The 27,050-nt window shown below is 51.0% G+C and overlaps 1 protein-coding gene across 2 annotated transcripts in view; it reads left to right on the forward strand.

The window, feature by feature from the left end:
* The first annotated feature begins 2,830 nt into the window (after positions 1–2,830).
* The window catches only part of ADAMTS17 (ADAM metallopeptidase with thrombospondin type 1 motif 17), a 194,725-nt gene continuing 170,505 nt past the window's right edge, over positions 2,831–27,050 (forward strand). For both annotated transcript variants that reach the window (XM_053913384.1, XM_053913385.1), the window contains exons 1-3: positions 2,831–2,971; positions 3,381–3,745; positions 11,306–11,471. In XM_053913384.1, the coding sequence (XP_053769359.1) occupies positions 2,893–2,971; positions 3,381–3,745; positions 11,306–11,471 (610 nt within the window). In that variant the 5' untranslated portion in view covers positions 2,831–2,892. The remainder of the gene's footprint in view (positions 2,972–3,380; positions 3,746–11,305; positions 11,472–27,050) is intronic.

The following is a 27,050-nucleotide window of genomic DNA, read 5'->3' on the forward strand; positions in this document are numbered from 1 at the left end:
CCATGAACACAGTGACAACATACAGAGAGAATTCAGACTCCTCTGGGCCAGACTAAGACCTCTACTTAGAGGGTCTGTCTCTTAGCCCCACATACCTACTTTGTTCTGCATTTTATTATTAGAACTGAAAGTCTGCAACCTACCTGCTCTGACTCCATTACATTTTCTTAGGCTTTCTGTTCGGTTCTGGCAGGAGAGCAGACAGCAAGGGAAGGAGGTGTGGGTCCAGGGCAGCAGGTGTTGGAAGTGGCTGGTGTGACAGTGGGCAGGGGGTCCTGGTCAAGGTCATACCTCTGGTAGATCCAGAGCCAACTATACGATGGCTGCAGTAGTGCAGTGACAGGCACAGGCCCCTGGGGCTAAAATGCACCCCAGGGATAGGGGCAACATTTAGTCACTGAACTTACTCTCTCAGCCCTTCCCAACCTTTCTAAGCACTTCTCCGTGTTAAATTCCCTCTGCTGGAGATACTTACAGGGGTGGGCAAAAGTAGGTTAAATTGCCAGCCACCATTGCCGAAAAGGGAAATGATAAGTAAGGATAGGAAATAATAACAATAACAAGACAAATAATGCAATTCAATAATATAGTCATTAACACATAAATAACTAGACAAGAATAAACTCTGTGTCATGTGCTCACACCTGTAAATTTACTCTCGCCCACCCCTGTAAAATGGTATCAGTTATCCTGGCTGGACCCTGATGCGGCATCCTTTCACACAATTTAATATAAAAAGGATACACCTTAAAAACATTTGGGTTTGGATCCTTTACAAATTCTTTACATTGTGCATTCACCTAAGTATTATCCTTTAATATTTATTATTTTGCAATTCGATTTTTAAAAAATTGACAATCAGTCTTGGAGGTCTCCCCCTGTTGTTACAAATACGAGATTACTACATTTCTTTTCTTGATGCTTGGCGTTCTGTTAGCCATGTATCTCACGATGGACCTTTGGGTCTTTGCGAGGGTTTTGTGCTCTGAACAGTGTGCTGCTGCAGTGACCATTCTCGTACACGCGCCAATGTTTCTCCATGGTAGCGAACCAGAGGGGGAATTACAGAGTTGCTGGGTGTGTGCATTTTTAATTTTACTGCATTTCACCCAATTGCTCTTCCAAGTGGCTGCGCCAATTTGTACTCCCACCCACGTACGGAAGAGTGTCCTCTCTTCAGTTTTGGTGTTTCTAAGCTCTTTCGTTTTGCCCAGCCTAGGGGGTGAAATGATATCTTGCTGTTGCTTTAGTTTGCATGCCCCTGTGGACTAATGCATCTGTTGGGTGGACAGTGACTACTTCGGGCTGACTCTGATGGCAGAAGTAATTGTTCCTGGGAGGCAGTGTGGCTGCTATTCCCTGGCTTTCAGCGGCAGACCTCTGAAGTGGCTCTTTTGCCAACAAAGCTGCACCTAAAAGCTCATCATGATTTCTTGGGCCACCAGAAGGTGCTGCTGAGCCTTCATTTGGCTGAGGCTGCTGGCAGGCGGGTGGAAAGAAGCACCAGGCCTGGCCATGAGCAGGAGGCATGTTGAGGCTTCCAGGAGCTGCAGGTGCCTAGCAGCGGCCAGCCCCGGAGGAGGGCAACAAACGCTTCCACTGGCCATACCACGGGGGGCACACGGAGTTTGCAGTAGTGAGGGCGGTGGGCTTTACTGAGAATCAGTGACACCGTCCACTCCCTGGTTTGATTAAACGTCATGGAAGCTGCCCAGTGTTCGCTCTTTGATTCCTTCTGATATGAATTCTGTGGTCAATTCTGACAGCCCCCAAGCAGAGTCCGATAGTAGTGGTGTGACCTCTCTGCTTTGAGAAAACATAAAGCAGGCAGGACAGGGAAGGGAGGGGAGAGACCCAGGAACAGTTACGCTTTGATTATTACATTTTTTTTTTTACAAGGTGGTCTGAGGAAGCTCAAGGAATCACCTTTCACGAAGACTTCAGTGCTTGTCTTGTGGGTGTGTGGTGGGGGATGGGGGTGGAGGTGGGGGGTGGAAATGAACTCGTTTTGATGCTAGAAAACTTGGGTTCCAGTTCAGGCTTTGCCACTTTGTGTCCCAGCTTTTTAACCAGTAAAACCCAGCTAATATTCCCCCCTGCCCACCTTCAAGTGCTCCTGCTGTTCCTAGTGAGCAGCTCCGGGCTGGAAGTCAGGACCACACATTCTAGCTCTTGCTCTAACAGTAACTCGCTGGGTAACTCAGCAAGCTCCTTAAGCTCTCCCTCAGTTGCTCAGTCTTTAAGAGGTGTGATCACGCCCCTTTCGTGGGCTTCTGTGAGGATAAAGACGACAGGAGGTGTGAAGGCTTTGGATAAATACTGCTGTATTGGATATAGCCATCCATAGGGTGCAAACACAGGGGTGCAGGAAAGTGCCCGGCTGCAAACAACCAATATTAGTTTTACTTTAGATGCAGAGAATATGCTTCTCTGGATGAAACTGTTGGCCAGGAAGATTTCCAGCTTTTTTGTGCAGCTAGGTAGCAGGCTCAGAGGATTTCAAAAATGAGCATAAACTCTGAAGATTATTCCACCGGTGTTCTCCCAAGGTGTCCTCCCGGGTCCTCCGGGATCGCGCGCCACCTGGTGTCGGATCCCCGCCTCTGCGCAGAAACCACGTGTAAGAAAGTGCTTACAACCTAACTACGCACCCTGGTTTTGACCCGTCCTAGCCAATAGGAAATGGGGAGGCGGGGCAGGAGAAAGCAAGAGCCCAATCACCTCCTGCTCTTCGAGGAGAAGGCGGGGCTTGGGATTTACCACGTTGGGTTTGTCCGCAGCGCTAATTACTTTTTCCAAAGGCAGGAGGAGGGTTTCACTCCGGCTGGCGCCGCCGCCTCGCGCGCTCTAGCTCGGCCGCGACTGTCCGGGGGGCTGCTCCTCCCAAGTACCATGTGTGACGGCGCCCTGCTGCCTCCTTTAGTCCTGCCCTTGCTGCTGCTGCTGTTTTGGGGACTGGATCCGGGCACAGGTAGCCCTCCCTCTCCCACCGTCGTTCTTCGCCGGTGCCTCTCGCGACCACCTTGCTTCTGCCCTGCCGAGGCATCCTCCGCCTGCCCGTGCAGCCCGGCTTCGGAGGCGGATGGCTGACAGCGCCCGGCCGAGGAGGCGCAGGCCGCAGCCGCGGGACGGGGCTCCGAGCCGGGCGGCTGCGCGGGATAGCTTCCCCGGGTGGTCGGGCCCGGGCGGAGGCGCTGGCGGGCACGGAGGTGCCCGGGCGAGGGAAAGGATGAGAGCGCCCGCTCCGGGCCGCGTTGTCCCGCTGCTGGCGCGGTGTGCCCAGCGCTGGACCCGCGCGCGGCGGGCGGCTGGCGGGAGGCCGGGCGGCGGGGCGGCCGGGCGGGCCCCACGGCGCTGACGCGTCTCCTTTCTCCCCTCAGCTGTCGGCGACGCTGCGGCCGACGTGGAAGTTGTCCTCCCGCGGCGGGTGCGCCCCGACGACGTGCACCTGCCGCCGCTGCCCGGCATCCTTGGGCCCCGAAGACAGCGTCGCCCCCGCGCGCCCCCCGCGCGCCCCCCGCCCGGCGAGCGCGCTCTGCTGCTGCACCTGCCGGCCTTTGGGCGCGACCTCTACCTGCAGCTTCGCCGCGACCTGCGCTTCCTGTCCCGCGGCTTCGAGGTGGAGGAGGCGGGCACGTCCGGGCGCCGCGGACGTCCCGCTGAGCTGTGCTTCTACTCGGGCAGTGTGCTCGGCCACCCAGGCTCCCTGGTCTCGATCAGCACCTGCGGCGCCGCCGGCGGCCTGGTACTGCCTGCGCCCCCTCCGGGTCTGCCTGTCGGTCTGTCGCGGTGCACAGGGGATGGTTCCCGAGGAGGGCTGGGATGGGGGTGGGAGAACCTCAGTGAGAACTTCAGCCTTCTGGGCTGCTCTACCCGCCCTGGAGAGCGCGGTCCAGCCATACCTGTCAGGCCCCTAGGCTGAGAGGCTCATTTCGCCCAGTGTAGAGAATACAGCATTTGCACCTGCACAGGTGTGTATGTGTGCATGTCTTGGGGGACACCTGTGTGTGTATATCTCACCTCTTCTTGGGAGTGCAAATGGGGTGGTGGGCATTTGCTGTCCTTCTGTCCTTTTGATCCCCTCTGTACCTGGAAAAGGACTTTTGAAGCTCTTTGCTGACAGGCCACTAACCTACCCAAATTAGTTGAACCGTGAGAACCAGGAGGGGGAGGGCCTTCATATCCTTGTTCTCTTACACTATATGTAGGCATTTGTGTGGCACCCACCCTGCATCAGGCCCGGGGGGTGCTTACCTTGATGTTAAGACTCTCCCTGTCCCCAGGAGCTCCCTTGCTGTGGCAGTAGCTCTTTCTCTGTCCCCAAGACCCTGCCCTGCTGCGTTTGGGGCACCTGTGACAGGTGCTCTGAGGGGCAGGGGAAGTTCTGTGCACCTCTGCCCTGCCTTCATTCACAGCACTCGGATACATAGATGCCCAGCCAAATGCTTCTCAGCTTCCCCATGGTGCCTGGGGGAGCCCACATGGCTAGCAGATGGGTCTCCTCCAGCAAAGCCTGGTAGAGGCTCAGGGCATAAAACGCACAGTTGTTTCTCTATCAACTGTCAGGACCGGCTGCCGGGGAAGCAGTTTCTGGTATTCTTTTGTGCCTGTTCTTTCCAGGCACGAGAAACTGCTTGCCCCACCTCCACCCTATCTGGTTGCACCATCTAGAATTCCCTAGCCCTTCCTCACCTGGGCTGCAAGCAGTCGCCTAGAATCTGCAACAAAGCCAGAAAGCCAGGGGGTGCAGGTTTTTATGGGAGACTTCCACTTTCTTCTGAGCTGTGTCGGGGACCCCAGGGGTCATGTCCTAGGGCTGGCCTTCATCAGAGTCCCTTTCAGGACTTTTCCAGCATCCTGATTGGAATGTGATCTACTGTTGGTCTGTGGGGAGAAATTGGTTTCTTTGGTCAGACGAGGAAAATGGCCCGTGGAGGGGGCAGACAATGTGGACCGTGGGCAAAGAGGCTTAAGGCAGAGTGAGAAAGGCTCGGATCGCTGCAGGACTCGGGTCAAGGCTGTATCATGTTCTGGGAGGGACTGGAAGGCCCACATCATTTTCGCTGTTTTTGCCAAAGTGTTTAAAAGTCTAGGTCACATCACTGTACTGTACATGGAAACATCTGAATCCCATTTGCTGCGGTTTAGTGAGTTTCTGTAGAGGTCAGAGTTTATACTTCTTGGTGTAAAGTTTCCAGCGAGCAGCTATCTGTGAAGGAGCCGAGGGTGGAAATCTGGATAACATTGATTTAAATCCCCACAGAGTGAGTGCTGGGCCCACTCACAGATGGCAGGCGAGCGGGGAGGCTTCACTTCAGTCCTCCTCTGGGCTATGGGGACTGTCCTTCTCTTCAGCACCATGTGAGGGCGCTGTGCTTTAGATAAAGGAACTTGGCCAAAAGGCTGAGCTCAGCTGTGCCAGCTGCGTGTGGACCTCTAAGACTAGAGATTCTAAATTCCTGCCGGAGCAGACACTTGTGTTGTTTAGTCTGCCTTTGTTCATCCCGTTCGTGTGAGCTAGGTGTTGGACCCTTCCTCCCAAGCACCCTGGCTGAAGGCAGGAGGGAAGAGACAGCCTGGTGACTTGGAGTGGACCTCTTAGGTGCAAGGGGATCCCGGAATGCACAGAGAAGAGAAAGAACAGGATAGTAGGCTAACCAAGGTTGCATCACGCTCCACGCTGCTTGCATGTTGATTCTCAGAGGTGCTTGAGACAGTTCAGGTGGGTGGGCATGTGTCAGTCACTCCTGACCATGGCGGAAGCATCGTGAGGTGGAGATGGGGAGCAGCGGGGGGGAGTGTGTGCGTGTGGCATGTGTCAGGACAGGCTTGGCTGCAAGGCGTGAGAGACAGGCAACGTCATGCAGATAATTTCTGGTGGCCACAGAAGGTGGCATCGCAAAGCCCCCTTGTACATAGAGAATCATGCAGAGCAAACTCAGTCTTTAAAAGGCCAAATAGTAAATATCCTGGGCTTTTGAGGGCTGGATGCTCTCTGTTGCCACTACTCAACACTGTCATTTTCGTGAGGCAGCAGCCACAGACAGTAAATAAACAGATGGACGTGGCTGTGTTCAATAAAACTTTATTCTGTTGTTGAGTATCAGTGAAATCCTGCCACACCTAACGACCCCTCCATGGGTTAGTGGAGAGTGTCGGGCACAGGGGCAGAGCAGTGTAGGCTGTGCTCCCTGCTTCGGTGACGCTTCTGGGCTGTCGGGCTCCAGAGATGTTTAGAAGAGGTGTATGACTCAAATAGACCCTTACTTCCTTGATTAGGGGCATGAAGAGTAAATCTCACACTCCATTTGCCCCCCACCCACTGCGTTTGCCAGTGGGCACAGGCGTGGGCCCGTGGCATTTCCTCTCTCCGCGTCTTATTTTGGAAAGCTGGGCATGCTGTACTTTTTGGACCCACAGACACTGCAGGCTCACACGTATTGTTTTCTGTTGATGCTGCTTCATTGTATTTACATCTCAGAGAGTCCTTAGCTCCCCTGTCAGGTTTGGGAAGAGTGTCTGGAACTGTATAACTTCCAAGAAGTGATGTTTGGGCATGTGAGGACAGTGTTTCCTGCCCCAAGTAATGGATGTAAGTCTGGACCAGCCGCCTCCTGTGAGGAGGACCAGATCGTGGAATGCCAGCAGAGCGGGACTCAGGTGGAGCTTCTCCCAAACTGGCAGTGGAGCTGGAACTGCAAGGAGCAGAAGGGATGGCAGTGTCTAAAATGACTCTCCGTGCTGCCTGCCTGAAGAGATTGAATGAAGGGCCTGTTTTCCATCCCAGTGGGTTAGCTCAGCCGAGCAGTGGCTATTCTGCCTCAGAGGGATACCCACAAACTCTGGGGAGTGCACACATCAGGGTCTTTCCACCCTCTTTGGACTGAAGCTGTGCCTGCCTGGGACGTGCTATGTGCGAGGTGTTGGGACCAGACCAGACCTCTAGGAGCTCGGGGCTGTGGGGGGTTCAGAAGCTGTGTCCATTTTGCAGGTCACCCTGGAGGGACAGAGAGCAGGTCAGGGATGCTCCTAGCATGCCTTCTCTGGAGTCACAGCCACAGCCCATGGAGTGCTGACTTAGAGTCCCTTTATCCAGGTTGGCCACCAGGGTCAGCCTGATGGCCCAGCCCACCCGGCTCTGGCTGGGCACCCCGCCTGCAGTGCGAGCATTTTGGTGGCAGTAGTTTAGCTCTTCCTCCCAGTGCACTTGGGAGCTTTCGCCGATGCTCACCCCGGTCCCTGGGGGAAGTGTGGTCCAAACAAGAACAGCAGGGCACTGAGGTCGGAGCAGACAGCTCAGACTGGAAGTCGGTGGGCCCCATTCTCAAGAGGGCAGCCTCATTTACGTGAGTCCTATGATGGAGGGGCAGGTCTGGTATGCTGCCATCTGTCCCTTTAGAAGAGAGTCTCCAGGCCCTTGATTGACGATAAAATTGACTGCTTTTTAACGCATCATCACTTGATCACATACAGCAGAGCAGGAATTAGTCTTGGCAGAAATTATAGGGTGCGGAGACCACGTGGAAGGGAGCAAATACACCACACTACCTTGTCATACATCATTGCATTGATGCAGGTGTCAGAAAGGTGCATCGCCCCAAGTGTCTCGTCAACTAATATTATCATGTGCAGTGTAAATATATTTGGAAAGTGCAAAGCACGTTTTTAAAGCTTTGTCAAAAGAAACAATTGAGTGGAGGTGAAAGAAAGTAAGAAGGCAGCGAAGGATGGTTGTGAAATTCGGAGGCACAGAGGAACACGAGGGAAGAACTCGGAGCAGAGAATTCTAAGGCAGCCAACCTTCTCTGGAAAGACGTTCACACAGCCTCACGGTGACATTCTGTCTGGCTGCCCGTGACCGTCACCTAGGATACACAACGAGATTTCCTCATTTGAACTTTTGCTTCATTGGCAGCATTTTTTTTTGAAGACGTTCGAGATGGAATGATGAGCTGAAGACATGTTAGACTAATTGCATTCTTGGAGCTGATTTCCTGCAGTCTGAAGCGCTGCAGCTGCCTGACCTTGAATGTGTCCGACGGGAGAGGGTTTTACAGCCAGCACATTGGAGGGAACCACGCAGAGCCACTGGTTAACCTTTCCTTGAGCATGCTTCTGCACGCAGATGCATGGTCATGCTCTCTTTCTTTAGGAAGTGAGACTGCATGGCCATTCGGGCTGCAATCCTTGAGCGAGTCCCTTAGCTCCTGGTAACCTCCCCACGTGCAGCCCTATGGGGTGGGGGTAGTGGGTGAATAATATCGGCTGTGCGTGGCTGTGGATAGAATGAAGTAGAGGAAGTCTGTGAAGTCATTAAGTGAGAGCTGGCACATTAATGCATCAAAAAGACATCTCTCCTCTTGCCCCACAGGTGGTTCCCAGACTTGCCAGTTATAAATCAACCAATCAGTCAGCACTGTTGACCAGGTCATTGTCACACACCTGCCATGGGCAGGACACTCTGGTAGGCTCCCGTCAAGCCTCAAAGAGAAATAAATGCAGGCCCTGTCTTGGGGGCAGGGGGCATCCCAGACTTGCAGGGAACAAAGGCGCAGTGGGGCCTGCAGGGTGGCTGGGGGTGGCAGAGGGATTGGGGCTGAAGGGAGTGGGTCTCGGGTTCTGAGAGGAAGGGTAAGAGCAAAGGTATGGCTGGGGCCTGCCTGAGAGAAGGGCCTGTGAGTTGGCTGTGGGGTAGCCGTGGGAGGTGACTGTTTTAGGAGGTGGTGGGAGATGAACGGAACAGACAGGGGTGTAGAACAGGCAAGGTAGGGCCGAGGGCACCAGCCTAAGGCATTGAGAGTTTATCCTGGGGCCCTGGTTCTCAACCCGGTTCTGGCATCAGAGCTTCCCAGAAGAGTTGTTACACAGCGGCTAGGCCCCACTCTGGCCTGAGAGCTGAGATTTCCAGCAGCTTCCCAGGTGCTACATTTTGAGGGTCACTGGCCTAGAGGCAACGAGGAGCCTTTCTGGCTGTTGACTAGAGAATCTCTGGTGATAGCAGAGGGGACTTCTTGGAGGAGGATGGCATTTGGAGGCTGGAGGTGTGGGTTCTTCCAAACAAGACCTTCTAAAGCACTCCGCCCCCCAGGGGTTAGACTGTGTGTTAGTAGGATTTCTCACCAAGGTGAGATTCTCCCTATATATATTGCATTCCATTAGAACTACCTGCTACCAGCCTTTTGCGCAGCAGCTTGTGAACGTAAACACTAGGCCGAACCAATGATCACTGGCTTTGAAAGTACTAGACCCAAGGGGGTCTTTGACCTCCAGCACCCCGAGCATTTCGGGAAGTCAGGCCCCTTGTTAGAGCTGAGCTCCTCCTCCAGGGTGCATAGGGCTCCTCTGGGCTAAACCACTTCTGTCTCTCCAAAGTATCCGAGTGTCTAACACGGTCAAGTTGTAACTTCAGGGGAGAGGGTGAAGGTCATGCATTCCTGCAGCCCGCGCGGTGCCACTTAAAGAGTTTTATTAGGGCAGTAAAATCTCCGAGTTGTTGTTGGCAGATGTTCTAATGGATTGGAGACCTTGAAATCTGCTTAGAGCAGTAAGTATGGTCTCACCCTGTGTTTGAGGACTGAAGGGCGGAGGCGATCTTGCTGGGTGACCCGACTGACTTCCAGAGAGGCTTGCTATCAGTGCATCCTTTTGAAAGGTGGAGGGGCCTGTATGTTTGGCTTGAGTGAGCTCTCTACTCCAGACTGAAGGGATCGCTCTGTTGTGGCAGATGGCAGCATCACTGTCCCGTGGGACCTGTTAGACGGGCAGAGGGATTGGGTACCTCCCTCTGGTACCTCCAGGCGATTTTGATGTGCACTGGAGTTTGAGAACCACTGGTTTAGGATGTCGTGGCTTTTAGAGGATAGTGGTGGGAGAGAGAGAGAAGAAAGGATGTTTGGAACTGCTTAGGACTCATCCACCTGGTATACTGAATCTGCTTAACAAAGGCTGTCCTGACCATCGACCCGCGGTGGACGTACAGCCCGGTGTGGAAACACGAGCCCTCTCCCAGCCCTTGAGTTCCCTGTGGGGGAATTGCCTGGTCCCGTTGACCCCTAATCAGAGGGGGAAGTAGCAGCAGGCGTCCTGGGAAAGGAGCGTTGCTTCCAAGTGAGAGCGGTAGTTCTCTGCACTGTGTGTACGTACGCATATTTTAGAGTCAATATTCACAGTATTAAAACAACCAGTTACAAATCCTATTTCTCAAAGTTTTCATTCCTTCGACAACTCACGTCCTGTCTGTCATCTAGCAGCTTTTTGCAATCCCTTCCAAGGGGGCCTTGGGTAATATTTGGCCCCCATTTACAAATTTGGTGATTAACCACTTTTAAACCCTTCCAACTGTGTTTAGAAATTTAACATATTCAACTTCATTTTCAAGTTCTTTGATTAAAAAAACACACCCTTTGCAAGTACTTAAGAGATTCTTATAAAACCTTGTAAGTTAGTCTTACAAATATGGGGAGTCTTCTAAGTTCTCTTACACATTCTAGTGCTGCTTATAAACCTCGGAAGATTTTAAAATCACAAGTCTAGATCACGATGCACTTTAAATTAGAATTACAGATCTAACCCACTGGATACTTTGCTAAGTTCTCGTAAATGTTGCAAGTTCTGGGAAAAAATGCACAAATCCCTCATCATAAAACTAGTGATCATAGAGGTCTGACCGACTCCATCATCTCTTTATTTTTTTCTTTTTAAGATTTTATTTATTTATTTTTAGGGAAAGAGGAAGGGAGAAGGCAATCAATGTGTGGTTGCCTCTCACACGCCCTGTACTGGGGACCTGGCCCGCAACCCAGGCGTGGGCCCTGACTGGGAATTGAACCCACAACCCTCTGGTTTGCAGGCTGGTGCTCAATTCACTGAGCCACACCAGCCAGGGCATCCATCCTGTTTAATTCTAAATATCCCCAGGGAGGTATGCATTTTCTCATTAAGGATATAATTGTCATTAGTCCCTACACATTTGGGGTTACCTCTTCAGTTAGGCTTTTAGGGGATGATTTAACAAAATTAAGTTTGTTTTTATTAATAAATGCATCTTTGAAAGCAAACCTGTTGCATATATCACTGTACCCCTCCATACCTCACACCCCCTCCCCCATGCTTCTGCTGGTGGGATGCTTCCAGCCTCACAAAAGTGCCTTCTTGGGCTTGGTCCGTCGGGGCAGTCTGCGAAGAAAAAGCCCAGATAAGGGAACCAGGCTGTAGCCAAGTGGCCTTGCTGCCCGTGGGCTGCTGGGGTTGTGGGCGTGTGTGTGTGTGAAGGTGACCGACACCCTGTCTTCCTTCTTCCGGGCAGGTCGGCCTCATCCAGCTGGGGCAGGAGCGGGTGCTCATCCAGCCCCTCAACAACTCCCAGGGTTCGCCCAGCGGACGAGAGCACCTGGTCAGGCGCAGATGGCCCTCGACACCCAGCCCTGCTGCCGAGGCCCCGGGACCTGGGCAGCTCTGCCAGGTTCTCACAGGTGAGTCTGGGAAACAGCACACACCCATTCAGCATGGTGGCACACACCCAGACCACCCCTACTGGTGTGTCCCCAAATGCACCAAAGTCATGTGAGCAAGAATTCACCTCCCCCTGTAGTTTGGAAGCTTTTCCTTAACCCCTCACGGCCCCTTCCTCCTCCTTTCTGTGTGGATGAGCATTGGTGCTTCACGTGTAGCAGCCCTTTGAAAAAAGGTGTGTGTGGAAGGAGCCCAGGGTTTCATGAATGCAGTGTCTCTGTTTTATGGAACGAGAGCCAGCTGAGGCCCGAACACCTGGATGGCCTGTTGTTGTCGGGCCCCAGGTTGGCGCAGGGCTAGGGCGAGAATTCCTCCCCTTGGTGCCCTGGCCAGCGCTCGGTTTTCCAAGACAGTGGTCCTTCGTCCTGGCTGCGCGAATTAGTTGCCCTGGGGTCCCAGGGAGTGGTGGTGCTTGCTGTGTGGCCGCTGGTCCAGCCATGTCAATGTCACCCAGAAACCTGTTCTCAGTACAGCGCATGCCACCCTCCCCATCAGAAACTATGGGGCAGGCCCAGTCATCACTGCCTTTGCAGGCCGTCCAGGTAAATCTGACCGTGTGAAGTGTGAGAACCAACAGCTTTACAAAATTCCAACCACCGACCCGCCCCCAATGTCCCGATCCGATTGGTCTGCGGCAGGACTTGGGTGTTTTCATGGGTGATTCTAATGAATGAGCACTTTGGGGTGAGAACCCAGTGTTCTTGCATTCCGTGCCTGTGTCTGAGCAGCCTGTGGATGACCTGTTGGGTGTCTAGGAGCATTGCACGGTGCCTTGTCACCACCAGTCTGCCTGTGCGCGTCCCCTGGTGAAGACAGACCTCCTGCTGCCCACAGGGGGCGCTTCCTGCCTGGAGACCATGGGACCCCAGTGGCCGACCTTTGGGAGTTATGCTTCTGTAGTTTCGAGACTTTTGTAAAACTAGAGCGTGTCTCCTCCACTTAGTATTCCAGAGTCCTCAAACGTGAATCAATGAGGTGGCTCTCTTTTAGAACAACTTTGCTGTGTAGAAATGAGCTTTTGCTGCTCAGCTCAGCTGTTTCCTACAGTCCCTTTGCTGTCCAGGTAGTTGCCCTGCTGAGCCTGGTCTGCATCCGTCCGTCTGTCAGCAGGGCATGCAAGGGGATTTTGCTGGGTCAAGGCCATCTCTGCAGCCCCCAGAGAGCTCTGCGTGGTAAATGGAGGGCGCCTGCCACCACGCATTAGGGTTTTGCCCCATGCCTTCCCGTGCCCTTACAAAAAAAGTAGGGAGAACGGACCATGGCATAATGTTACTAGCAGCTAAAACATACCGTGAAATCTAAGGGCAAGTATGTTTTCATCTCATTGCCCCTCCAGTCACACCAGGGCCCGTGAGCTGCTGGTCAGCGGTCAGAAACCAGGCTGCGCGTGGGTGATGTCACGGAATGTTTGTCCGCTGCCCTCCTCATTAGGGGCGTGAAGACTTGGACTGCACAAGTGGGGTGGGGAGGACGTGATGGAAGCGAGGCGAAAACAAGAGCAGTCATGCAAAGGGGAACATTCCTGGTGTTGCTCAGAAAATAACCTGCCCCTCCCCGCCCCCAAAGCTCACATCTATGGGCTTTGCTGTGCGGGAGAAACAGGCGCTTTCAAGGTGGCGCCAACTCATGGCTCTGTCCTGGGCAGGAATGCAGACACAGCAGAAAGGCATATATTTTGCTTCTGGTCCTTCTCACTTTACAGAAGGTACTCTGTGAACTTTGCTGCTGTGCTGAGCACACAGTGGGCTTCTTAATAGGTTAAGCTCATAAGTGTCACACATTGGGAGTTTAGAAAATGGGCAAATGAATTTACTGGGACACTAGCAAAAGACTTTTTTTTTTTTTAATTCTCACTCGAGGACATTTCTTCATTGCTTTTAGAGAGAGGAAGGGAGGGAGGAAGGACAGAGAGAGAGAGAGAGAGAGGGAGGCATTGATGCAAGAGAGAAACATCAATTGGTTACCTTCTCGTACACACCCCAACTGGGGATCAAACCAACAACCTGAGTCTGTGCCCTGACTGGGAATCAAACCCAGAACCTTTCGGTCTATGGGAGGATGCTCCAACCAACTGAGCCATACTGGCCAGGGTGAAAAAGACAGTTTTGAAGTTTCCTGGAGAGATTAATCAGAGTAATCCAAGCTTTCCCATAGGAGCGTGTTCTTTGTGGCTGAGCACGGTGGCTGTAGCTGTCACCAAGCCTTGTCCTTAAGCTCATGTCACCCTAACCTGGGACGTGGCTTGGGAGTAGCCAGCTGGTTTCCACCGGTGGAGTCTGGTAACTCTTCCTCCTCCGCGAAGCAGTCAGTTTACCTGCGAGTTGGGCCAGCTAAGCTTCCATGCTCTCTAGGGGGGAGAGGTACCAATACATAAAAAGCTACCTGGAGGGAACTGCTGCCTGTCCTTGGGTACAATGGAGCTTGCGTTTCTAGCTGTCCTTGGGGCTCCCAGAGAGGGGACAGGCTGCTCCTGTTTCTGTTATAGCTCCTTATTTTTAGGACCTTATAAACCGATTCATAAAATATCACTCCAGTTTGGAAGATTGGAACTTGGCATGAAAATATGGTGTCTGTGTGAGTCTTTTTTTTTTTCCCTTGGTGAGAGCATGCGTTTTTGAAGGTTTTTTGGCCATTCTCAACAACGGACACGGCACCTGGGATATTTTGAAATGTTTTTCGACTTTTAAGTGGTTGTTGTTACTTTAAAACTTTTTGTCTGTCTTCTGTGGCTATTTTAGTTTCTCCTTTCAGAGTCAGTGTGGAATCTTCCACAAGCATCTTTAGTAACAGTTTGAATCTTGTCCCCTTCCTCCTCCTCCTCCTCCTCCTCCTCCACCTCCACCTCCGCCACCACAACAAACGAATTTGCCACGAGGCACTTTCCGAACAGGACTCCTACACATTTCGAGTGGCGGCGGGGCTCATCGGAACACATCCAGCGAAGGGACCCGTGAAGCACCACTGTCTACTTTGTAGTTGAAGTTCTGTTGCGGTTGGGTTTTGAATAGTCACCGGTGTTTTGTAATGCTGTCTGGTTCACTTAGAGCATGAAAAAGTTCATGTTTCGTCAGTACTTAGAAGACACCATGACCCTCCAGAAATTGCATGTTGCCAATGTGTGCAAGCATTTGCATGTGTAACCTGATGTGTGTATGTATACACATGTGCTCTGTAGTAAAGGATTGGTTGCGGCTTGTGCTTTGTATCAGCTGAGATTCATTTGGTTGGAAATGACAGCAATTGGACTGGCCTAACCACCCGCAACCTCACTGTCCCGGGCTTGGCCTGGCTGGCTTCTTGGCCGTTCTTTCTCTATGTGACAGCTTTGTCCTCTGCTGGCTCCTCTCTGGTGACGAGGAAGAGGCTGCAAGACCGAGGGGGTGCACTCTGTTTAATCACGATTGAGGCGGGTGGCTTGGATTGCAGCTTTAATTCCTTTGTGCCCGTCACTGGTTTTTCTGTGTCCGGAGGCAGGATCTGAAGGGCTCAGGTCTAAGGAGCCATCACTCTGCTTTTTATCGGGGTCCCCATTCCCTGCAAGCTGCCACACACTTGGTAAAAGCCTGGTGGAGTGGATTCAGAGCACCTCTAATTCAGATTTAATTCATCATTGCAGCCTGCATGGTTCATTAGACACACGGGCTGGTTCCTTCCAAGTTCCATAAAATTTTCCCGGTTAGGTCCTTACTCCTTGGTGCCCCAGGGACGAAAGTGGCCACTGGGTTTTGCTCACGCAGAAGAGGCTCATCCCTCTGCAATTTGGTTCCTCTAAACCTCTTGGAGATCTCAGCTTTTCAGTGGATTAAAAAAATAAGATTTCATGGTTTATTCAGTTTGTCTTCTTTTGGTGGTAGTGATGGTCTGCCATGGACTTCTACGTCTTCACCGGAAGTGAAACCCAAAAACATTTGAGTTTCTCCACGATAATATTTTAAGTATTTACTTACATATAAAACTAAGTAACTCCAAAAGTAGACAGCAATATTTTAAGAATTATTATTCCAGCAGAAAGAAGAGTCACACGTGAGGCTCTCTCTGTGTCCCTGTTGTGACCCCAGAAGAGTCCCCTGACATCTCTGTGCCTTTGTATTGGTCTGCTACAGCGGCTGGAACAAGGCACCATGGCCTAGGCGGCTTAAACAACAGACATTTGTTTCTTCACAGTTCTACAGGCTCTGGAAGGCCAAGATCAAGCTGACCAAGGTGTTAGCAGGGTTGGTTTCTTCTGAGGCCTCTCTCCTTGGCTTCTAGGTGCCATCTTCTCTCTGTCTTCATGGGCATGTCCCTGGCCGCCACCCCACCCCCAACCCACTGCTTGTCTGCCTCCTAGTCTCCTGTCCTTATGTGGACACCAGTCAGATTGGATTATGGCTCACCCTAAAGACCTCACTGTCATCTGATTAGCTCCGTAAACAGCGTATGTCCCCACATGGCCCCATTCAAAGGTACTGCTGGTGAGAACACAGTTCAGCCCCCAACAGCCTCTGTTTTCTCATCTAGAACGTTGAGATGAAGCTGGTCTCGTCTGCTTCTTGTGGTTGTAGCTGAGGAACACGCGTTTGGGGGTGATGTCTCCCATTCTAGCATGTTGGGTCAGGGGGATATGTTCATGAGAACTCTCACAAATGCCTAAAAGGTTAAAGAAAACCCCCAAATTTAGAGGAAATTAGAAGTGAGTCCTATAAAGGGACTCTTTCCCCCAGAACAGATGTCCCAGTTGGCCTTTCTTCTATTTAGTCGCTTTCAGATCCCGTTAAAGGAGCTGTGCAACTTTAGACAAGCTAGAAAGGTCTGAGCCACTCTGAACTTCTGTTCCCCCACCTGCACCTCAGTAATACCCTCTCCCTCTCAGAGAGCCGGGGGGGTTTTCAGTGAGATCGTGCACACTCGTCACTTCCCAGCTCACAAAGGTTGGCTGTTGTCGCAGTGGCTGCGTTTATAAATATTGTTATTTGTCCCCCCCTTCTCCATTTCCAGGGGACCCCTGTAATGTCCTTGTTCTGTGTTAAATGGCGAAGAAAGAGAAACCCTGAACAAAGAGGCCTGACCCGGGAGCTGAAGGCCCTCGTTGTCATTCTTGAATCTGTCATTCTTGTCCCTTGAGCAAATCTGTAATGAAATCAAGGAATCGATGTTTCTAGACCAGAGTTGACTCTTGAGGCCCTGTGCTTACCTTTTCCCTCCCATTCCTGTGTGTTCGCTCGGCCAGTATTCCTGTCACTGCTGCTCTGCACACTAGGCATGCCATGGGGGAGGGGGGGTGGGCGCAACCCAAGTGTGGCCCCTGCCTCCTGGAAGCTTGGGGTTTGGGGGGCAGGGAAATGGTGAGGAAGTAAACAAATGTAGGTATAAATTACTTTTACTTATGAGATATTTAAAACAGGCCAAAAAAGGAAAAAACCAAACCACCCAGTGCATACAAAAGAAAACAAATACCGGAAGCTGCACCCCCAACATTTAGATTTCACCCGTGTTGAGATCTGCCTCTGGACTGTTTCCTTGTTTAAGAGAAATTGGTGCTTACGGCTGTGACTGAGTGCCTTCTGTCCACCCCGTCCCTTCTCCTCCCACCGGCAGGCTCCTCAGAAGACACTGCTGCCCCGATATTGGCGCGAATCCTTCCCGCCCATGTTTTTAAACTATTATAACGTTGGTGCTAATGTAGTAGTTGCTAATGTAGTTGATGCTAATGCACAAACCGTGCATTGTATTGTTTTGTACGTTTTAAAATTTACATAAACGGTTTCATACTGCGCCACTTGCATTTATCACAATAACGTTTTCCAAGTGTATCCATGTTAATAAACGCAAGTCCAGTCCCTTAATTTTAATGGTAGAGATCTATTTTGTTACTCTTTTCGAAGCATTTGCTTTGGCTGTATTTTCTTTTCTAATGTTTTGGTTTTTCATTCTTCCTTTAATTTCTATTTTATATTGTTTTCCTTTTTTAAAAAAATATTCTCTAGATTTAGTCCTGCTGCTTTTCCCTAACTTCTTGAGTAGAACACTTAGCTCACTCAACTTCACTCTTGCCTCATTTTTAGTGTATCTGTTTAAGGCTGTGCATTTTTCTGTAAGCACACCTTTAACTGCATTCAAAGTCTAATATGTAATACTTCCGCTGTCCAGTTCTAAATGTTCTCCAGTTTCCAAAATAGCCTTTTCTAGATAGGAGGCAGTGCATTGCAGCGGTGAAGGATTTCCATCCAGGCCTCCTGGGATTGAATTCCCAACATCACCACTTCCTGGCTTGAGTGGCTCTTGTGTCTCAGTTTCTTCATTGGAAAAGCGGGGATGTTTGCACGCACTTTATAGAAGTATTAACGTGATTATAGAAGTTAATACATGTAAAGCACTTGCAGCAATCTTTGGCACAACGTATTGTACAGTAAGTCCTCGCTTACCATCGTCGATGGGCTCTGCTACTTTCAGCAAGATGATGTATAATGGAACCAATTTTACCCCACGCTAATTGATGCGAACAGTTACGTTTCTACGACATTTCATTAGTGTTACAACAAAAGGATATTAGTGTTGAACGGAAGGATGATATTCGTGGATGTCCTGTATATTGTTACCTATCATTATCATACGTAGAAACGATTTGATCTTTATAATTTTTTTATCATGGGGGTTTTTTCCATCTTTCACAAATTTCTATATATAGGAATTCAGAGACTATGGCCTATGTGGTGTTTCCATTAATTATCTATTTTTCGTAGTTTCGGTATCTCTGCTGAGATTTCCTGTCTTTTTCATTCATCGAGCACCCTATGGTTCTCAGACTTTCCACTGGAGTGTATGCCTCCCTGACTAGGTCTGCCTCAGCTCCCTGTGCTGTTCTTTCTTCCAAGCATCGACTCTCCCACCCAGCCCCCCACATCTTCCCACATTGGCTCACTTGTGTGTATGAGCTGCCCACCACGGCAGTAGCAGAAGTTGGGGTGACATGGGACACTCCAGGGAGGGCACCGACAAAGAATCCTGCAGGTGACTAGGCTAGAACCAGTGGGCAGTGTGGTAGGGACCCCTGCCCATCTACCAATGTTAACAATTTAAGACAGCTTGTCACCTTCTAAATATTCATGTATATTGTTTTTCAAAAAAGTCTTCCTGCATCAATAGGCAATTGATCTGTGCTATGTCCCTCCCTTCCCTTCTCTGTCCTTCCTTCCTTTTAAAAATGTAGTCATTCAGGCCCTGGCTTGTGTAGCTCAGTGGATTGAGTGCCGGCCTGTGAACCAAAGGGTCACCAGTTTGATTCCCAGTCAGGGCACATGCCTGGGTTTCAGGCTGGGTCCCCAGTAGGGGACGCATAAGAGGCAACCACACGTTGATGTTTCTATCCCTCTCTTTCTCCTTCCCTTCTCCTCTCTCTAAAAATAAATAAAATAAAAATTTAAAAAAGGGGGGCCCCCTGTAGGCTTGGTGAGGGCCACCTGGAAGGGACACCCTCTTGCCCAGGGGGTCCCACCTGTGTTCCTGTGGGTCCCTCCTCCTCATCCCTCCCCCCCACCTCCGGAGACTCTGTTTTCTGAAATGATCACTAGAGATTTGGGGGAAAATGGAAAAGCCAGGCCTGGGGGCAGCATTCGGATGAATCTTTATGCAAATGTTAATTATAGTTTGTATGCCTCTGAGCTTTCAGGAGCTTGGCATGCGTGTGTGTGTGTGTGTGTGTGTGTGTCTTCTTTAAATTGGCTTGAGTAGATTTATTTTTAGGTCTCTATTTAAACCTGTAAGACGCTGTTATCAAAGGCAGCAGCGTTGTGGCTGGGCCAACGTGTGTTTCCTGCCGACTGTGCTGGGCCCAGCCCTGTGCCCCCATGGGCCTCCTTCAGGGAACGGGAGAGTGGGTCTCAGCCCTCCCGCAGCTGCCAGTGCAATGGGCTGTTGGGGACGCTTGGATTGAACACTGATTAACAGTCTCATTCAGGACGTGCCCTAGGGAAGAGGGTCCCCAATCACCACACCCCACCTCCTCCTGTGACAGTCTTGGGTACGTGCAGGTGGGAAGGTCCTTCTGACTCCCAGTGGTGTGTGCTGGGCCTGTGGAGGGAGGAAAGAGAGGACCAGGCCACCAGATGGACAACTGACTCTGCAACCTGAAGCAGGGGTATCCAAACACGGGATAGGGGCCTCTGAATGGCACGTTGTTCCGGAAGTTGGAGCTCGGAGTCTTGCTTCCCACACTGCCTGCCCACCTGCTGGCCCCCAGAACTGCTTCCTAGGACCCCTTTACAGCTCTCTGCTTTCCCTTCACCACCAGGACCCGATGGCTCTGTGGGACTGAGGTGTGCTCTCAGAACCCAGCCCTGGTTCCTGCCATCAGAGAGTTTTCTTAGGGTCATTACCAGCCAGGACTCCACTCTGTGTGCACAATCTCCACACACCAGCACTTTGCAGGGTGCCGCTGTGGTCACCTGGTCACCGCCGCTCTGTGCTAATCTCACCCTGGAGCTGTCCTGCTTTGCTGTCTGGAGCCTCTTGTCTTCCGTATGTGGAATCGCCCCTTGCTCCCATCGCTTGGAGTTTCTGAACTGGATTGTTGTCTGACCCTGTGTTCTCACCCGACTCTGTCCAGTCTCCCAGACTCAGAGTTAACTATTTGCTTTCTCTTCCTGGTCCCCTTTCCTTGTTTTCCCCCATATTTTTTGATTAGCTCCTTATTTTGATATAGTTGCAAAGAACTTTGGTACACTCATTACCCACATTCATCCATCGTTAGCATTTCCCCCGACTTGCTCCATAGTTAGCCTTCTCTCTCTCCCTCTCCCCTTCTCTCTCTCTCATCTTCTGCATCCTCTCCTCCCTCTCCCCATCACTCACACTGCGTTTTTCTGAACCGCCTGAGAGTAGTTTGCAGACATCCTACTCCTTTATCTATAAATACTTTTATTTGTATTTTCTGAGAATTCTTACTAACCCTCAGTTACTTATCAAACGCAGGGTATGAAACATGGGCACAGTACTGTTATCTAATGTGTCATTTGTATTTGACTTCCATCCGTGGTCCCAGCAATGTCTTTCATGGCTTCGTTTGCTCGAGGCAGGAGCTAGTCAGGAGTCACACTGCATTGAGTTGTCACGCCCTCTTCATCTCCTCCAATCAGGGTCAGTTACTTAGTGCTTGTCTTGCCCAACCTTCACATTACTTCCAAAATACAAGCACTGTCTACTTCTTTTGCAGGAGGTCTCTTAATTTGTTTTTGCCTGCTGTTTTTGCACGATTGGACTGTGGTTAAGCACTTTCAGCAGGAAATACCACGGAAGTCGCGTGTTTTTCTCAGGACGTCCGTGGTTGGTGACGTCGACTTGTATTACTTGCTTCCGCTTGTGTTTCTGGGTTAACCTGCTGTAAAACTCTTACCTTTGCACATGTAATTAGCAAGTAAATCGTGGGATTGTTTGAGACAATGTCGATACCCTGTCCTTCATCAAACTATCACTCACTAGATTTAGCCTCTCTTGATTCTCGGCAGACTCAGTTATCTTTGTGGTGATTTCAAAGTGGTGCTTTTCTAACTTCATCATTTCCTCCATGTTTTTTTTTTAAGATTTTATTTTTAGAGACGGGGCAGTGAGGGAGAAAGAGGGGGAGAGAAACATCGATGCGAGACAGAAGCATTGATCAGTTTCCTCTTGTACGTCCAGACGGGGCTGTTCCCTCCACATTTTAAATCCATGCTCTCCTGCAAGGGGCTTGTCCCCTACTCCCCCATTTATTTATTTGTGTCTGTGTAGACTTATGGATTCTTACTGTGCCTCATGGATATGGACGAGTATGTATGTACACATTTCCTCAGGTGGTCTCAGATGGCGCCCTCGTGAGGCCGATTTATAATATCAGACACGGGCATTGGATTTCCGAAAGGCTTTTGCAGCATCGTGCAGACAGGCCTGCGATCGCTCTCTTAGATGTATTACCATGGTGTGTGCTGTAAGTGGATTTCCTAGTATTACACCAACCTTGAACTCCTGCTAGAAATCTCACGGGCTTGGAATGAATTATTTCCTTAAAGAGACATTGCATCCTGTTTGCTAATGTTTTGTGGAGGCTTTTTGCACCCATATTCAGATATCACGGTGCTCTATAATTTTCTTCTTTTGTGTTTAGGCTGTCACTCTGAGTTTAGCTGTCGAAGTTACACTAGTTTTAAAATATTGTGGACGTTTTCCTTTGTTTTCTGAGCTCTGGAACAATTTATGACTCATTGAGGTCATCTGGTCCGTGAAGGTTTGGTAGAGTCCCCTTTGGAACCGTCTCAGCCTGGTTTTTTTTTTTTTTTGTGCATGACTGTAGCTCTTTCATAACTTTCTCTGTTGTGTCTTCTCTAAAAATTGGCCTGTTTAAGTTTTTGTATGGCTGATGGGATCAATTTGGGTAAATTATATATTCCTAGTAAATTCATTAGGTTTTCAAGTTGAAGTGCATAGAGGTTTCCCCCTTACTGGAAATGTTGAATAATTTTTATTTAATGTGGTTCAAACTAGATTGCAAATTTCTAGACCATTGGTATGTTAAAGGTATACCTGGGCTTATGGAACTATATTGAATGACCTTTTTATGTCTTTTTACTGCTCTTGAAATCCATCTTGTGTTTCGAGGGCCAACTTAGATGCCACCTCTTCCAGGAAGTCCACCCTGATTACCTGTCTTAGTTTTCTAGAATCTCGAGGTGCTTTTTCTACATTCTGAGTGTTACACATCTGTCTGTCTGCTGTTTGTTGTCTTAGTTGTGTCTAATGTACTCTGGCTGGAAGGCAAGACTCCTTTATTACTTTCCTGTTGCCGCTGTAAGAAATAACCACAAACTTAGTGGCTTAAAGCAACAAAAACGTATTCTCTTACAGTTCTGGAAGTGAGTGTTCTGAAATCAGTTTCAGCGAGCTAATGTCAAGATTTCAGCAGGCCTTCATTCCTTCCAGAGGCTCTAGGGGAGAATCCATTTCCTGGACCATTCCAGCTTCCAGAGGCTGCCTGCCTTCCTTCCTTGTTCGCAGCCTCTTCCTCCCTCTTCAAGGCTAGCAAAGGGCCGTGGAGGCTGCACACATCACGGGGACCTTTCCCTCTGTCATCTGAGCTCTCCCTCCGCCTCCCTCGTAGGAGCACACAGGTGATCGCACGAGGCCTAACTGGATTGATTGTCCAGGGCAGTCTCCCCTGTCAGACCCCTTCACTTAGTCACATCTGCAAAGCCCCTTTTATTGTGTGAGTTAGCATAGCCACACGTTCAGGGGATTAGGACCGGGACATCTTTGGGGGGCTCTTTGTCAGCCTGTCATACTCTTAAGTCTCCTTCCTACGCATCACATTTCATAAACGTTTCTCCCGTCAGCCTGAGTGTTGCGGTCACCATCCTGTGGAGCCGTCCTGTGCGTGGTCTTCCCCGTTCCGCTGTCTTTTGGACGTACCTTCTGTGGGAACACAGTGAAATCAGTACAGGGCAGGCACCCTGGCGCTCTCCTTGAATATTCCCATTCCTTGATTGAGAAAGAGAATCCAACATTCACGCATGGAGACAGAAAGGGAAAGGACACCCGGCTGGGTGCCTGTAAGTGTGTGTGTGTGTGTGTGTGTGTGTGTGTGTCTGAAAGCCTTTTCCCACCGCAGCTCCCCCAAGCAGAGAGGCATTGGAAGACAAGTGTGCCGTCCACTCCCAGTTCTCTCCTGGGCTCTTACGCAACACACACACGCCCCACTTGAGTAACTCAAAGCAGAGACGGCCTCCAGCTTAAATAGGAAAATCTGCCTCGAGCTGCAGACGGATCAAGAATGCACAGTTTATTATTTAAAGTGCACGCCGGCTTGGGACGGTCCAGGTGGCTCAAGGAAGCTCCTGGCAGCTGGTCCGGCCCTGAGGCTGGAGGAGGGACCTTGGTCCCCAGAAGGCACGGGCCGGGTGGCCGAGGTGCTGACTTGGTGTTCCAGGGGCGGTGGGGGTGGAGCGCGCGGCCCCTGCCAGTTCCCGCAGAAGTGTCTGATTTTTGAATCAGCAGCGTTTGTGTTCCTCCAAGGGGGAGGGAGCTGGAGGGAATGTGTGCCTGAGCTCAGGAGCATGCCCGGCTTCCCTCCCAGCAGGAGGCCCCGGGCCAGAAAGTCGGACACAGAGAAAGGGAAGGGGAACAGACACCCTGTTTGGAGTGACTGTTTGGTCTTTTTTCAGAAATGACTTTAGGGTTGCATTCCCCCCGCCCCCCCCCCCCCCCCTGCAGAAAGGTCTGGCTTTCTCAGTCCACTCATTTCTCATGGAAAAGCCCAGCAAAAAAAAAAAAAAAAAAAAAGTCCCATCAGGACATCTGCTGCCCAGTTTTCTTGGGCGTTCTCCAGCCACAAATGCAGTGGCTTCATTTTGCAGAGTCTTCTTCCAAAGCAACGGGCAATTTCTTGTGCACGACCAGACAGGGAATTCGTTTGCTGGGACCGGTGTTAGGTTGCACAGACTGCCTTCGGGCTAAAGGAGCATGTACCTTTCTCAATCCATTAGCAAGTCATAGATCAAATTCTCTGTCACTGAGTTTGGACAGAGTGAGACAGGGAGCCGTAGGGGAAAAGCCCAGTGCAGCTGGGAGTGTGCCCGCTCAGCTGAGCAGAAAATACCAGGCAGCCCTGGTGGGTGGGTGGTCAGCTGTGACGGTGGCATGGAATGGGGCCTGGGACCAGCTGCGAGGGGCCAAAGCCCCCAGATGGGGACCCAGAGAGACCATGCCCACGTCTACTGTGGGCGTTGATGCTACAGCGGTGCCCAGGGACACTCGGGGCTTGGGGAGGGGAAAGGGGCTTTTCTTCTCTCCAAGGAGACAGGCATTATTTCGAGACAGAGCTTACAGGCTAGGGCCCGTGCGTGGCCTTCTGGGCCCTCGAAAAGATAACAGGCATGCTTTATGTCAATATTTTAAGAAGTACAACTTTCTCCCGGAAGATAAACTGTGAGCCACCCCTGCCAAGGCCAGCTGCTGCTTCTCCAGCTCTTCTCCGGGGGCTTCTGATTTCCCTGCACCGTCCCTGACCTCCCGACATTGGCACGAGGGTGCGTGCCCCTTGTGAGGGGCTGGCTGTGGGCAGGGGGACAGCTGAGCTCCGGGCTTCACTCCCGCTCTGTCCTGGAGGGTGTCATCTGAGTCACATCTGGACGGCTGGTCCCTTGCGTGGAGCAGTTAATCATTTTTTGGTGGAGCGTGTTCGGAGCTGCTTTGGGGCTGAGGCCCTTAATTAATTTCTGTCAGGGGCCTCGCTGGCTGGCCTTTGAGTTTGCAAAACTGCCTCCTTCAGTATAAATACACGCTTCTCGGTGGTGGGGGTTATCTTGGCTGTCCTTACAATGTGAGCGTCTGCCCCCAAATCTGCCTTGCTGCCCCGCCTGATGCCCTCCCCCGAGGAGGGTCTTTAGGTCCCTGCACATCCCATATGGAGATGAGGATTTTTCACATGAAAGACTGCAAAGGAGTAGCACAGTTATTCTTTTTTATCCTCACTGGAGGAAATTCCTTCACTCCTTTTGTTGAGAGAGAGAGAAGAAGGGAGAGAGAGAAACATTGATTGGTTGCATCCTGTACGCACCTGGACCGGGGCTCAAACCTGCAACCTAGGTATGTGCCCTGATTGGGAATCGAACCCGGGACCTTTTGGGGCTGGGGGCAGTGCTCCTGCCTATGGAGCCACCCAGCCAGGGCAGCACAGTTATGTTTTTCTTCAGCTTGAAATGATACACACAACCTTATGAAGCATTCAGGAAGTCTGTTGGAGAGCCCATCTGAAGATGCTCCCAGCGTCTTTCCTGTCCCTCTGTGTGCAGGTCAACCCAGGAGGACCAGGCCCTCCCAGGCCACCATGGGGACTGGGGGCCCATGGATAAGAGTTTCCAGAAATGGCCGAACCACCCACACTGCAGGCTTGCTGACCCAAGGGGTACCAGGCCGGGTCCCAGGGCTCTGAGAGAGTGGGGCGGGGGCTTTGGGAACGCCACTGAGGGGAGGGGTTTGAGCTGGGTCTGGACACTGTTGGACCTCAATGGATTCGCAGGGTAGGCGGTCGCAGAGGAGGGGACAGTGCTGTGTTGTCCGTCGGGTTGTCCACTGTCAGCACGCCTGGCACCTTCCAGGGCTGGAAGCCCCGCCACTGGGAGAGTGTGCAGAGGGCTGCATGGCAGCCAGGGCAGGGCGAGCAGAGCCTGGAGTCAGGCAGGCCCGGGCTCAAGGCCTGGCTGCAAAAGCACGTGTGCTGCGTGACCGTGACCGGGCATAGCTCCTCTGGACCACTGTCACCTCGTGAGATTGTTGTGAAGGCCCTGTCCTGGGCTGACCAATGGCCTGGTCACTGGCCAAGGCCATGAGCAGCATTTGAAGGAGGGATATGAATGGGATCGTGCGATTAAAAACACAGCTTTCTTTGGGACATCCATGTTGTGATAAATCACAGTGTCCCCAGCAAAATGCCCCGCTTCTCTTTGAGGCTAGGTGTGAGGACATGGGAACTTAGGAAGGACCCAGGACAAGGATCCGTGGCCCTGGGTCCCGTGTGGCTTCCAGCCTTATCTGGCCAGGCGTCCAGTGTCTTACGTAGGTGACGTTTGTCCCAGTGCCCCCTAGGGTGGCCTTTCCTACTGCCCAGTCAGGCTCCCTGGGGGATTCAACACAGCCCATCCAGCAGCAGAAGCAAGTGGGAGGGGAAGCTGGAGCAAACTTGGCTGGCCAGCCAGGGATTCCATTTTCCTTTCCCATACTTTTTTTTTCACGACTCAGACACTGACAGTATAGACTTCTGGATGAAATTCCAGGTTCATCCGTGTTAAATAGTAGTTCCTTGGAGTTCTGATAAGCCAGGAATGACCTAAGAGGGAAAGCATTTAGAAACAGCATAAAAAGAAGGAAGCTGTTGAAGTTGTAGTGAGAATATAAGTCTTGTTCGCCGCCAGTGTGCACGCCCTGGGCATTGTCTTCAGGTGGCCTGTGACTGATGGCACTTGGCCACTCCCTTTGTCTTTGGGGTTCGGAGACATACAGCTGTCATCCTCTCTGTCCCCCTTCCACTGGCCTGTGGCAAGCATCTCTAGCAGCCTGGGCTCCAGACAAAGGAACGTCATTTCTGGCTGCCAGATAAGATAAAATGCTTCATAATAACCCCTATGACAAGGTTCTACTCTAGAGCATTTTGTGGGTGGGTGTGTGAGAGAGAGGTGTCTTTGTGTGTGGGTGGGGGGATTGGAGGTTCTCTTCCAGCGGTGTAATGTTTTCAGTAATAGATGTCACTGAACAGTTGTATAAAAAGTGCGGTTTTTGCCAAGCGAACCAGATTTTAAATTAAGTACATGAGCTTACCATTTTAAGGAAGTTTGGAGGGAATCCCGTAAAGGGGAGAAGTTTCTGGCAGGAGATGTACCAGCTTCTCAGCATGTACTAAAAGGGTGGCTCCTTTTTTCCTTTTCTCATAAAAAAGCGTAATTGTTTGCCTAGATCAGATCTGCGTTTTTTTGTGGGTTTTTTTTTTTTGGCGGGGGGCTCTCAGTGAGGCGGCCCTCCTCAGTGGGCACAGCTGTTTC

The sequence above is a fragment of the Desmodus rotundus genome, chromosome 10, assembly GCF_022682495.2.
Source record: "Desmodus rotundus isolate HL8 chromosome 10, HLdesRot8A.1, whole genome shotgun sequence".
Taxonomy (NCBI): Eukaryota; Metazoa; Chordata; class Mammalia; order Chiroptera; family Phyllostomidae; genus Desmodus; species Desmodus rotundus.